The 15,210-nt window shown below is 27.2% G+C and overlaps 2 protein-coding genes across 2 annotated transcripts in view; both read right to left on the bottom strand.

Moving 5' to 3' along the window:
• Positions 1-15,210, bottom strand: part of LOC100213567 (uncharacterized) — a 120,204-nt gene that overhangs the window by 102,528 nt on the left and 2,466 nt on the right. The window contains exons 2-6 of the mRNA XM_065787917.1: positions 7,023-7,128; positions 5,249-5,336; positions 3,027-3,733; positions 2,773-2,897; positions 2,301-2,429 (exon numbers count right to left, since the gene is read on the bottom strand). Of these exons, the coding sequence (XP_065643989.1) occupies positions 2,301-2,429; positions 2,773-2,897; positions 3,027-3,733; positions 5,249-5,336; positions 7,023-7,128 (1,155 nt within the window). The remainder of the gene's footprint in view (positions 1-2,300; positions 2,430-2,772; positions 2,898-3,026; positions 3,734-5,248; positions 5,337-7,022; positions 7,129-15,210) is intronic.
• Positions 12,085-12,807, bottom strand: LOC136075014 (uncharacterized). Its single transcript, XM_065787210.1, has 2 exons — positions 12,540-12,807; positions 12,085-12,365 (listed from the first exon to the last, which is right to left on the bottom strand). Exons 1-2 carry the CDS (start codon positions 12,805-12,807, stop codon positions 12,085-12,087), a joined length of 549 nt encoding a protein of 182 aa, XP_065643282.1.

The raw sequence follows: 15,210 nt of genomic DNA, 5'->3' as shown, positions 1-15,210 counted from the left end.
CCCCATTTAATTTCATTTTTTTTTTTTTTTTTTTTTAATTATTTTTAGGGGAAGCCCAAAACCTTAAACATTAAATAGATCCCTAATATTATCAAAAATATTAGGAAACCTGGGTACGACAACAGCAACATATATATAATATATATATATATATATATATATATATATATATATATATATATATATATATATATATATAATGTATTTGTAGTTTCATAATATAGGTTGACTGACTCTTTAGAAAAACCTAGAGCTTCGTTTTTGTTGTTGTTGTTGTAACAAATAACCTTTTTCATTTTTAACACTAAAATAATTTTAAAATTTCTGTTTTCATTCTTCTATTTAGTACACAATTTTATCAGTATTGTTAAATTTTCTAATTATAAAAAATTGCTCATCAAAGAGTGTTCATTAACTACTTCATATGAACTTAATAATAAAAAATATGTTATTCAAAGAAATATTTCTCTTAAATAATAATAATAACAAAATAAGTAGGATAGAGCCTTTTTATTTTGCTTTTGTATTTTTAAAAAATGTTTTTGAAATATCAACTAATTTCTTTAAATTTTTTGTTAAAACTAAGAACAAATGCATTATTTAACAGAATGAATGAAAATTAACTAATTAAAGACTTAAGCATTAAAGTTATTATAACGGGTGGTTACTAAAAATCCGGACTAACTTTAACTGAATTTTAAATGCCACAAGCTAAATCTTTTTTTTTCATGCTTATAACCATTTTAAAACTTATTTAATTCTCTATAAGTTAATTTACTTGTTTTTAGATAATTAATAATAATTAAGAAAATAATGATGGCCAAGCAAGAAGAGGTAAGAAAACGGATTTACGAGTTCTATTTGAATAATAAATTGCAAGGTAAAATGTTCACAGTAGCTCACTTCAATGCTGAAAAATTTCCAAGAAGCAGTTTCTATGATATAATCAAACATGTTGAGAATGATTCTGGGCACAAAAGAATGCAAGGAAGTGGTCGTGTGGCAAAAATCATGACCCCTAAGGGTATCAAGCGCATGAAAACCATATTTGATCACAGTGACCTAGTTTTGATGAGGCAAGCTGGTCGAAAATATGGATGCAGTCATTCACATATCATTAAAACTCTTGCCAAGTACACTGACATCAAAAGTTATACAAAACAGGGTATACCTCATCGACAAGAGAACCAGAATGAGCGAATCAAAACCGGTATTGATCGTCTTTATCGTGATTTTAAAGGAAAATTGGTCATCCTTGACGACGAGTCTTACTTGACGCTGTCACACTCAACAAGTAATGGAAACAGCACCTACTACTCTAGTAAGAGAGACAAGACTCCACCAAGTGTTAAATATCGCAAAAAGCGCAAGTTCGAACCCAAGGTGCTTGTCTGGCTGGCCGCTTCTGACAAAGGTATTTCAAAGCCATTTTTTGTCCCCAGCAGCTTTGCAGTCAATAAAGCCATCTATGAAATTAATTGTATAAAGAGAAGATTAGTGCTGTTCATCAACGCTCATCATGTCGATGGTAATTATATATTTTGGCCCGACATGGCGTCATTGCATTATGCCAAAACCGTGACCAACTGCTATGAGACTCATAACATCAATTTTATCAAAAAAGTTGACAATCCACCAGCCGAACCGGAGTTTCGTCCAATAGAAGACTTTTAGGCTATTTTGAAAGGCAAAATGTATGAGAATAACTGGCAAGCAAAAGACGTGAAGCAACTACAAACCAGAATAAAGCTTTGCTTGAAAAAAAATGACCTTAACCTTGTATTTTCACTTTTTGGGTCAACTCGTATTAGAGTTGGCCAAATCCGAAGAAACAGACTGGTTGAAAACAAACTTAATTAAAATAAATATATAACTAAAAACTCTTTTTAATGATAGTTTTATTTAATCTCTACCATAAAAACTATGGGAGTAATTGCCCATGAAAGTTTGTCCGGATTTTTAGTAACCACCCGTTATATTGATCATTGTTTAAAATTTTTTGCATTACTTTTTAAATAAGTGATGTTGAATTAAAAATATTAAATTTAAAAAAGTCATTAATTATAACTTATTTTAATGCATTTTATAAATCAAATTAGTGAAAAACAAACAACTTTTTTTTGAAGAATAAAACTTTTTTTTTCATGCTATCAAAATAAATTTTTACATTTTGTATTAAATTAAAACAAAAAAATAAACAGTAAAAAAGTATTAGGATATTATAAAACTGATAAAAATCATAAAAACATTTTTAATGACCAATAATTATTGATCTTTAGAAATTCAAATAAGAAAATTACTTTGATCAGTACTGTATGTGTATCCTTGAATGGAGTCAAACGGACACTCTTCAGCATATAATCTGCCTGGGCATTTGAATCCAGCAGGACAAACCATGCATGATAATGAAAATGACAACGAATAAGTTGCTATATATATATATATATATATATATATATATATATATATATATTTATATATATATATATATATATAAATGTCAAATATACATACCTACACACATACATACACAAATATACATACATACATAAATACATAAACACATACATACATACATACATACATACATACATACATACATACATACATACATACATACATACATACATACATACATACATACATACATACATACATACATACATACATACATAAGTACTAACATACATATACATATATACATATAGATAGATATATCAATACATGTATGTATGTATGTTTGTATAGTTTATATTTATAATTATTCACAACCTCCAGAGCATGGTATTGGTGCAGCATTAGAAACAGGGCAAGCAAAACCTGCAGGGCAGACTGTACAATTTAAATATGAACCTCCAAGTGAATACATTCCAGCAGGACATGGTATCATTGAATAACTAGGATTAAATTAACAAAATAAATATAGTGTATAACAAAAAAACAAACATATGTAACATAAAATAATTAAACAAAAAAAATTCAAATTTATATTATTTTAGACATAACTAAACAAAAGTAATACTTACCTGGGATGAGGACAATAGTAACCAGCATCACACAACACACAAGCTGTCTTGTTTGAATTAGATCTGTAGCCCAAATTACACAGAGCACACTTTCCATCACCAATATTTGAATAGTAACCTTGTGGACAATCTTCTGGTAAAAGTGTTGCATCAAGACAAGATTTACCAGCAGGGCAAAGTGTGCAAGATGAAGCACCAGCACTACTGTAACTACCAAAAAAGCAATTAAAACAAGAGCCATTACCAGGCTGACTATACATACCAGCTGGACAAATTTCAGAAGCATTTCTATTGACACAGCTACGACCAGCTTCACAAATGATACAAGATGTCTGTCTTTCTGCATTTGTGTAATATCCCATCTGGCATGGGGTTGGTTTATCCATTCCACTTGTTTCACACTTATAGCCAATAGGACAAGAATAACAAAACTCTGAAGAAAATGGGGAATATTCACCAATGTTACAAATGACAGGAGGCCCTCCATTTAAACACTGATAACCAGCTGGACATGTAAAGCAGGTTGCATTACCTTCTAAACTATAGTAACCACTATTACATTTTTTAGGCAAATATGATGATATATAACAACTATAGCCTTGTGGACAAGGAAGACATGATATACTTTTTGTTACATTTGTGTATGTACCATAAGCACATGGAAGGGCTTTGTCTCTATTGGGACAATATGAACCTGATGGACAATCCTTTAAAAAAAATTGTTCAAAGAAATTACAATAACTTATCTAAACTCAAAATAAAATTATAAAATTAATGAAACACAGTATTCAACTATAAAACTTAATCTAATATATTTAAAGGTTTGATGTACATAAATATATCACACTTGATATTTATATTAGTAAGCGACCGGGGTTGATATTTGACCGGGGCCGGGGCCGGGTTTGATAAAGCATAGCCGGGGCCGGGTTTGTGACCGGGGCTGCATTACTATTGATTTTCCTTATAAATATATTATTGTTATTTAAAATTCATGATATATTTTATATAAAGGTATATATATCATCTCATCGCCATCATCATCACCATCATCATTATCATCACCATTATCATCATCTCTACATCATCATCATACTCATCATCATCATCATCATCATCATCATCATCATCATCATCATCATCATCATCATCATCATCATCATAATATCATCATAATATCATCATCATCATTACAATATCATTATCATTATCATTATCATAATATCACCATCATCATCATCATCATTATCATCATCATCATCATCATCAAGCATACAGTTGATGATGATGATTAAGATGATTATGATGATGATGATGATGACAATGATCATCATCACCTTAATCATTGGCATCATTATCATCTTCTCTGATACACACTATAAATATAATTACTACTCTCATACTCTCTCTAAGATCATTGCTTCTTTTCCTGACATCTTTTAATCCTGACTTTTTCCTCGCATCTTTTAATGATACCATATATCCTTCTGATCTACTTTGTTCTTTTTTATTTGTCATTGTAAATATTTATGAATTATATTATATTTGTATATATTATTTTTGTGACTTTTTCTTATATTTTCTTATACTTTCATAACAAATTTTAACTTGAACAAAATTTAAAAAAACAGCAACAACAACAACAACAACAACAACAAAAATCCAGCCCCGGCTAGTAACCCCTGCAAATTGTGTTTGTTTAGACAGAGCTGGGGCTGCAAAAACCTGTTTTTAGCCAGGGCCGGGGCCCCGGTCACTTACTAATTTATATCACTCTCTCCCTCCCTTCCTCCCTCCCTTAGTGTTTTTTTTTTTTTTGCTAAATTTAATTTTTTATTAAAAATAGTTACAAATATACCTTTTAAACATAAAAAATTGACTTTTTAAATGTATTTTTTATTTGTGATTTTGTACAATCTTTTGTTTTAAAATTTTGTGATGGCTTATTATAATAAGTTTTCAGTCATAATATCATAATGTTATTATGTTATTTACGATAATAAATAACACAATAACATTATGATATTATGACTGAATAGAATTCTATTCTTGATACAAAGTATCAAGAATAGAATTGCCCATTCTATTCTTGATACTTTTTATCAAGAATAGAATGGGCAATGATGTTTAATGCAATGTTATTTTCAACATAATGTTACGATTGGTCCCTTATATGGTTTTTCAAATATATTTTATATTAAGGATACCTGACATTAAATTACCTTACAAGCTCCTATATCTGACTGACCATCATTTTCGTTATATGTACCATAAGGACAAATTTTCGGAGGTGAAACTCCACCTGGACAACTATTATTAAAATAAATATCAATTAATGACATCGCTGTTAAGATATAATAGTTTTTTTTTTTAAATTTACAATTAAAATTTTTCATAAAAGAAGCTTTTAATTCAAAAATTTTTTTAAATTGTTTTTCTGTGTAAAATGTATAAAAGCTTAATAAGCAAAGTTACTTTGCCAATAAGTGAAAAATTCCTACCAAAAAAAGATAAAAAAAAAAACTAATCTAATTATAGCATAATTAAAAGATTTAAAATAATATAATTTATAATACATTGTTTAAAAATATATTCATAAAACTTATAACATAATTATTTAACAATGATTACATTTCAAAACACATATGGTGCACTCCATAGAAACTTTGAAAAAATCGTTATTTAAAAAATCTTTCTTCGACTGTTTATGCCTATGGATTATTATAATATATACTTTTTCTTATATAAGTTCTAAAATTAATACAAATATAAATTCAAAATTTAGCTATGAGACACCTTCACGCTTCCAAAACTCGAAAATTTTCTCATTTTTTAAAATCAATAAAGTACATTTAATAATGTCATACTTTAAGTATATGTGATTGCAAAAGTGTTTTGATACGTAAAGGGAGAAGGTATATGCACTATTTCATAGCAAAAAAGATTTTTAACCAAAAGTAAATAATTAATAAAAATATTTGACCAGAATAGTGAAAAAATATGTGCTACTTCAGTAAGAAAAAAATATAAAAACTTGGTTCTTACAGTAAAAATTTTTAATTTTTAAAATTTTTTTTTAATAAAATGTAACTCTTGATTATTTAAAACAAAACTTTATTATTATTTTTTTTATCAAAGAAAAATTGATTCCAAATTTTATACTTAAAGTTGTGTTACACCAGTAGCTACTTTGAAAAAGTGATTAAAATGATGTTATTGATGTAACGCAACTTTACATAACAATGAATAACATTACCACAGAATTTTTATTTCTTCAAAATTTGAAAATTGTACTTGCAAGCATTAGATTTACTTTTGAAAAAATAAATTACCATGCCGTGAGTTTTATTTTTTAATTTGTTTAATTATCAAGTCGCTTAAGTTATATATAAATAGTATAAAAAAAGTAATTTTGTTTTTATCATATAGTAAGACACCAAAAGAAAAATCTGCAAAATGGAGGAAACAGAATCCAGAGCAAAACAAAACTCTTAATACAGGTTATTCAAAAACTCATAGACAAAGATTAAAAATTTCATCAATGATGAGCAAAGAAAATTAAGAAATACAAAAAATAGCGAAAGGTAAAAGAAGCATAGAGAGAAGAAGAGAACTGCTGCATGATCAACAAATAAGATAAGTCCTTTTTCTTGTCCTCAAGTCAAAGATAAGCTAATGAAAAAAGTAAAAAATGCTTTAGTTGGATCTCCAGAAAAAAATACTTTAATTTTGAAAACATTATTAGCTGAAATCAACTAAATTTCATGCAAATGATAAAGAAAGAGAGAATAACAGTTTTTACAGTGACAATCAAACTTTTTATCGGTTGAAGTCATATGATCATAAAAATAAAAATATATTAAAAAAATAAAAAAGAAAAGAAAAATATAGTATACAATAAAAATTTTTCTTTTCAAGTGTGACAAATATAAAAATCCAAAAATAAATCTATTTTAAAATGTATTAGTCTTTTTTACAGCATCTTTATTAACTTACTAATATCCAGATGAACAAATGAAGCATGTCCATGAACCATTAAAAAATGTTAAAGAGTAACCAGGATCACAACCCGACAAATAAGTTGCTGAGCAATTACATGAGACTAAAATAAAAGAAAACATGTATAAGAATTGCAACAGAATAATAAAATTAATCGCTATTATTATATATCTATTTTTATTTCTATTATTTTTTATGCTTTTATATTTATATGTATTTATGTATGTATATATATATATATATATATATATATATATATATATATATAAAATATATATATTATATATATATATATATATATATATTGTATATTATATATATATATATATATTGTATATTTTATATATATATATATATATATATTTATGTATATATATTAAATACTCTTAATATATATGTACAAAAATATATATATATGTGTGTATATATATATATATATATATATATATATATATATATATATATATATATATATTAAATACTCATATATATATATATATATATATATATATATAATATATATATATATTATATATATATATATATATATATTGTATATTATATATATATATATATTGTATATTTTATATATATATATATATTTATATTTATATTTATGTATATATATTAAATACTCTTAATATATATATACAAAAATATATATATATGTGTGTGTATATATATATATATATATATATATATATATATATATATATATATATATATATATATATGTGTATATATATATATATATATTAAATACTCAAAATATTCTTGAAAACCAAGAGGTATAAAGGAAGTTACATTGCAATAGTTTAATAGTTGTTGTTTGTTGAGAAATAAATTTAAAAACTTAATACAACAAATTGGTTTTGGTAAAAATTGTTTGAAGTCCTATCTTTTACAACATTTTGTCAGCATGTCAAATCTCATGAGTGATGTAACATTATAAACATCTGTACTCTTGTGTATGATCTACACGTCATACCTCAATCTTCTTTAAAACACAATATCAGACACAAAAAATGTTGTTAATTTCTATACAAGACTTTGGCGACATAAAGGTAATTGTGTAATTCTGAGATAGAATTGCTTCATGAAGCTGAACTAATTTTTTACTTCATACTTTTTAGTACTTTTTTATATTAACAGTAAAAATGCTGAGATGCAAAACATCCTGAAGTTCAGCGGCTGCAAGCTTAATGAAAATTTATTATTTCGCTGATGTTACATGAAGCAGCTGCGCAAAATCTAGATACAAATTAGGCTGTAAAAATGAACAAACAAAAAAATGATATATTAAAAATATTAATTTTTTTGTTGTTACTGATTTGCCACATTTTGTAAAATTTTTTTCTTATCATACAGAGTCACACCATTTAATCATTATCTTCTCTGTTCTTTTAATAGGACACCATCTTCATTACATATGTTTTACTGTCATATACAGTTCTCAGACCAGGGACACCTTACTCTTGCTTTTAATCCATCTTTTACTACCAACCCAATTGTATCTCTGATATAAAAAAGCTTATAAACACACCCTACCTTTTCACAACTATTTTAATGTATTCTTTGACTTCTCTGTATTTGCAAAAAGCAAGATTTCTACACTCAAAACCAACATATTAGGAACATCTTGGATACCACTACTATTAAATTCTAAATGACTACATTACTTTCAGTAATGTCTACTAATTCAATCTTGACTTTACAATGAAAAACTGTCTAGTGAAGTTTATCCAGAACCAATTTGCTTCCATTCCACCTTTCCAGAACTGAGTTCTTAGCATTAGTTTTTCTGCTATCTCTGCAATCAAGCATAAACCATTGGCATAAAATAGTTCTCATAATAAACCCACAATGAAATTTTAGAGAAAAAATCCAAAACAATAACAAAAAGAAAAGGACTGAGCACTAGGGTGGTAATATAAAAAATATTTTTGAAACAAAAAAAAAAAAAAATTTTAATTTCAACTCCAATAATTCCATGTGAAGCAGTATGACAGAAAATTATAAAATCCAAAAAAAATTGAAATCACCATACACAAATCTTTGATCGCAAAGATTTGGACTAGTAAAAAAATCAAAAAATGTCACCCTATGTTTGGGATTTTGCTAATTTTTTTATATGTTATATGGTTTATGAAAATTAAGAAAATTTGAAATTTGGAACCTTACAGTTCTTGAGATATTTAGGTTTCAATTTTCTTATTTATGCTGACTCAGCATTTTTTGCAAAATGTATTTTTGTCATTAAATAGCAATAATTAATGGACGAAATAAGGTATCATTCTGAAATTTGGTACATAGACAATCTTCCATATGGCGGATACAAATATTAAATTAAAAAAAATTTTAGACCACGTTAAGTACATGTAAATTGAATAATAATGGCATTTATTTTGGGGTATTTTGACGGTCAAATTTGTGATGTCACCTTGATAATTTTTTTTTAGGCATTACTATAACTTACAATATAGGTATCAAACTTCACTATTAATTAAAAATATATTATTGCATTTTTTGACTTTTCTAAATTCAGCCTTTCAAGTAAAGCTTATATAAATGCTGAGCCAGCATAAAATTTATTGCTAACTTATTAATGAAAAAATTAGCTATATCTTAATTTCTGGTTGTAAAAAGTCATTTTCAAAGTGATTTTGAAGGCAATAATAGATGTATATAAATATAAATTCTAAATATTTTGTACCTGGGGTAGGCCTCCCCCCCCGCCCTCCCAAAAAAAACGAAAATTTTCCTAATTTTGTAAAAAGTTATTTTCAAAGTCATTTTGAGAGCAATGATAATTTTTTAGGTATTTATAAATATTTAGTGGGGTAGGCTTCCCCCTCACCCGCCCTACCACGAAAAATATATATATATTTTGCTAATTTTGTTATACCAATAAAATAAGGATTGCTTTCTTAAAATTTTTCCATCAAGCTTTTGGATGCCAGCTAGGTTGGGGGTCGCAATTAGGCATATTACCAAATCTTTCCAAAAATGTTTTAATGAAAATATATAAAGACAAGTTACCAAGAGATTTTTATTTGTGTGGCCAAATTGTGCTAATTACACATACAATTATATTGTAACTATGTTTAAAAAAATTATATACAAGTATAAAAATAATGACGCAATAGAAACTTTTTCTAAAAATCTTGATTATTTTGTTCAATAATTTTTGCCAACTCAATTTCTGAAATTTTGTATACACGACCATTTGTTGTAGATGGCGGATCAATGGTACATAAAATATGATTTGATGGGACCCAACACATATCTTCTCGTGCAGGCGAAGAAAAACTTGGACTGGGACCATGTGGGTGCATAAATTGAATTTTATAATCTCCTTCTCCTTCATCTTTTTTGTTTATAATTCCAATCCACCAAAAGCTGTCATACATGCAAGCTACATAGTCCATATGATTATAAATAACTTGCTGCACAACCATCTCATTTGGTATCTGCACAAGCTTAAATGTCTGAACATCAGTTTGTTGACTCATCCTTTTAAAAGAAATTGTATATTTATCAATTGGTATAAAATGGTGAAAGGATCTTGTTCCTGGCAAGGTTCTTCCCATAGTAAACCTTGGTTGCAATGATGATCGTACTTCATTTATTTCTATTTTATAAACTAAAATAAATTGAATGTTTTTTATATTGGTTACACAAAATTCAAACATCTTATCTACCTCCAAAATCTGTCCAGTCACTGTTCTTTTTAAACTAGCAAAAAAAACCCATTCAGCGTCAATATCAAAGTCTTCTTTGTGATGACAAAGATTAATAAAGTTTTTAAAGTTTTTATATTGTGCTGCACATCCATCAGTGAAGTATTTAATATTACTAATCTGTAGAATGTTTGCCTTAATGTAATTGGTAATGAGCTGTTGTATTTTATATACAAAGTATACATCATGCTCAGCGTCATCAGAAAGGATGCAAAATGACTTTAATAGTAGTTTATCATTTGATTTATAGTAAATAATAATAGGGTGAAGTGTACATTTTGGTTTATTCCAATGGTAACTTTGCACCTCATCCTGAACAATAAATTGGAAGTTCTCGGCAAAGTCACCCAATACTATACACTCATTTTGATTTAATAGCTCTTTACAGTCTTTGAGGTACTTGGCTTGACTTTTAGCTATAAGTGAATGAGATGTTAATTTATCTATTTTATTGCATATAAGGTCGATAACATCTTCAATATTAATTTTTTGATTGATCAGCGTAGTTCTATCTGTATGCTGCCATTGGTTAATTGTTATTTCTTTATCGCTGTTGTCAAACTTTGCTGTTAAGAATTCTTTTAAAGCAGCAATACCAGGGCATAACGGACATCGATGTAACATGCACTCTACATTATCCCTATTGCAAACAATCATTTCCATCAAATCTCTATAGTCTTTGTCAATTTTAAGAGCATCAGTTAACAACTTAACATTCTGATGATAGGTACAGACACAAACTCATTGGGTGCCAGACGAGTTTGTGGTTATACACCATCTAGGGCGAAGACTGCAAAACTTAGAAAATCCGACGTTTAAGTTAGAATGTTGGAATTTAAATGCTGCATATAGTTCCTTTAAATTAATCAATATTAGTCTTTTTAGCATGTGTTGCCTGTACCCTATACTCACAAAATTTTTTTTTCCAGGCAGCATTCGTGTGTACTCGTCACTTTGATAAAAGCTATGAACAAGATCAATGGTTGCGTGGGAAAGCGACTTTCCTTTTTTTAATGATGGTTTATGCAAAATTCCATGTTTTATTTTAGCTTTTCTAGCTTCTCGTACTAGGTAATTAGATACATTAAAAAATTCTGCAGACTTTGCGAGTGACCATGATTCTGGAGTTAGTGTTAATATCTGAATTTTTGCGGAGTATGATGTCACATTTTTTATCTTATCTTTCAATTCATTTAAAAGTGAGTATAGATCGTCAATTTGGTTATCAATTGAAGAACTTAATGGTGTACAAGATGGTGTCAATGTAATCATAGGATCAATATCATAAACTTTTTTTATTTTGTTTGCTGTTGCTCCAGTTATTTAATCAAATTTTTTTTGGCAGCTGGTAATCGTTGGTGTTTTGGAATTGATTTAAGCTTAATAGGTGACACACCTATAGATCCAAGACTTTCATTGAGAGATGAACGTTGTTCTTGTTCAGGCTCAATCCTACTATAGCATTGATCAATTGATTTTAATTCTTTATTTATACAATGTACCCTTTTGTAACAACTACTGCATAATTTCCACCCAGGTACAGCAGCAATGTCTTGTGTTTTTAGAGTTATTGCCATTGATAGCGATATCTTCACATTTCCTATGAAAAAAAGGAAACAATCATTTCTAAAAACTAATATCAACTCACCATCATTGTAAAGAACAAATGAGTGTAATTGTTACTTTATAAATGTACCTAATTTTTTTTAAATTTATTTAATTACTATTTTAATCAAAATAATAAACTGTTTCATCAAAATAGTATAAAAATTACCTTTCACATTTTTCTTTCGATTTCCATGTTTTTTATATAGATTACAGCATTTCTGAAATTTTCTTTCAAATGCAGCTCCAAAGTATTCTCTATGATAATAGCAAACTGTTGTAAACAATTTTTCACAATCAAATAAACCAGCTCTCCATAATAACTCTTGTTTTTCAACACTTGAAAACGCTGATAGATCTAAAAGACCTTGTCTTCTTGTTAAACCTTGCTTGTGGCAATCAACATTACATACTAATCCTATAGAACACTTTTCCATAATTTAAACTTTTTAATCTATTCATCTATAAAAATCTGATTTTGAAAAGTTTTACTAAATAAATTTTTTTAGAAATACCATTCACATTATTTAGTTTATGGAAAACTATTTATACAAATTATTTGTTAGGATGTGTCTATGACTTCCTTATACTATGACTTATTTATACAAATTATTTGTTAGGATGTGTCTAAGTTATATGACTTCCTTATATATATATGATTAAAAGGTTATTAAATTTTATTTTATTTACCAATCATTTAGTATAATTTATAACATTCATTAATTAGTTAAGTAAATTTAAAATTGCTGCAAAGTAATAGGAAACTAATATTTACAACACGAAATTTTTGTTTAACCTTGCTTGTGGCAGTCAACATTACATTCTAATCCAATAGAACACTTTTCCATCATTTAAAGTTTTTAATCTATTCGAAAAATCTGATTTTTATATATTTTACTAAATAAATTTATTTAGAAATACCATGAACATTATTTGGTTTATAGAAAACTCTTATTACAAATTATTTGTTAGGATGTGTCATATTATATGACTTCCTTATATATATATGATTAAAAGGTAATTAAATTTTATTTTATTTACCAATCATATAGTATCATTCATAACATTTTTTAATTAGTTAAGCAAATATAAAATTCCTGCAAAGTAACAGTAAACTAATATTTACAGAATGAAGTCTAAACAGAAGCAATAAAATAAAAATGAGGGAGGGGGAAGGGAAGCCTCCCTCAGGTACCAAATATTTATAAATACGTATACATTTATCATTGCCCTCAAAATGACTTAAAAAAAACTTTTTACAAAATTAGGAAAATTTTCGTTTTTTTTGGGAGGGCGGGGGGGCCTACCCCAGGTACAAAAAATTTAGAATTTATATTTATATACATCTATTATTGCCTTCAAAATGACTTTAAAAATGACTTTTTACAACCAGAAATTAAGATATAGCTAATTTTTTATAATTAAGTTAGCAATAAATTTTATGCTGACTCAGCATTTATATAAGCTTTACTTAAAAGGCTGAATTTAGAAAAGTCAAAAAATGCAATAATATATTTTTAATTAATAGTGAAGTTTGATACCTATATTGTAAGTTATAGTAATGCCTAAAAAAAAATTATCAAGGTGACATCACAAATTTGACCGTCAAAATACCCCAAAATAAATATTATTCAATTTACATGTACTTAACGTGGTCTAAAAATTTTTTTAATCTAATATTTGTATCCGCCATATGGAAGATTGTCTATGTACCAAATTTCAGAATGATACCTTATTTCGTCCATTAATTATTGCTATTTAATGACAAAAATACATTTTGCAAAAAATGCTGAGTCAGCATAAATAAGAAAATTGAAACCTGAATATCTCAAGAACCGTAAGGGGTTGGAGGTTCCAAATTTTAAATTTTCTTAATTTTTATAAACCCTACAACATATAAAAAAATTAGCAAAATCCCAAACATGGGGTGACATGACCTGGATGATTTGACATGGAATTACCCTTTCAAAAAAAATATTTAAAAAGTATGTCATGTTGGGTCTCAAAAAAAGCAAATTTCACCCTGCTCCTCGGTGGCAAAGGATTCAACTAATCCCTAATACTTTTAAAAAATATTTTGAAAATATTTTAAAATTTCAAAAATAACAATCATTTTATATACAAATATATATACATTATTACATTAAATTTTATTGCATATAAAATATGCTTTTTTTGAAATAAAGTTATAAAATTGATTTTTTCAAATATTTTTATAAACTTTATTTTAAAGACCTTTTTACAAAATATGATTATTATTATTAAAATTCATATATATTTTTTATAAGGGGTTCCTCAAAACCTTTGAACATTTAATGGGTCTTAAATACTAACAAAAAATGTCTTGTTGCAAATTAGGCAAAATTATATAAAAATTCTCAAAACAATTAAAAATATATGTGCCGTGCAAAATGCTTTATGTGTGCAAGACTATTCAAATCACAAAAATTGTGGTAGAAAACGTGTGAGTACATCACGAGAAGACCATTTTTTAAAGAATGTTGTTAATAGTGAGCCCCACACAACATCTGCAAGGTTATCACAACTTGCTATGGAAAGGGGACTTACTATTAGTTCGAGAACAATTAGAAGAAGGTTGTGTTATGACTTTGGTCTAGTTGCAAGAAGACCAGCTAAAAAACCTTTATTAACTCCGTCTTAATTACAAGCTAGGATTAAATTTTGTAAGAGTTTAAAAGACAAGACACCAGAATGGTGGGCACGTATTGTTTACAAATGAAAGTACGTTTCAACAAATTAGAAGCACGGACTGTAATTATGTTAGAAGACCTGTGGGAGAACGCCTGAATCCAACGTATACCATAAAAACAGTAAAACAT

This window comes from Hydra vulgaris, chromosome 01 (assembly GCF_038396675.1).
Source record: "Hydra vulgaris chromosome 01, alternate assembly HydraT2T_AEP".
Classification (NCBI taxonomy): domain Eukaryota; kingdom Metazoa; phylum Cnidaria; class Hydrozoa; order Anthoathecata; family Hydridae; genus Hydra; species Hydra vulgaris.
The sequence above is the reverse complement of the archived record's forward strand: the minus strand, read 5'-3'. Positions and strand labels throughout refer to the sequence as shown.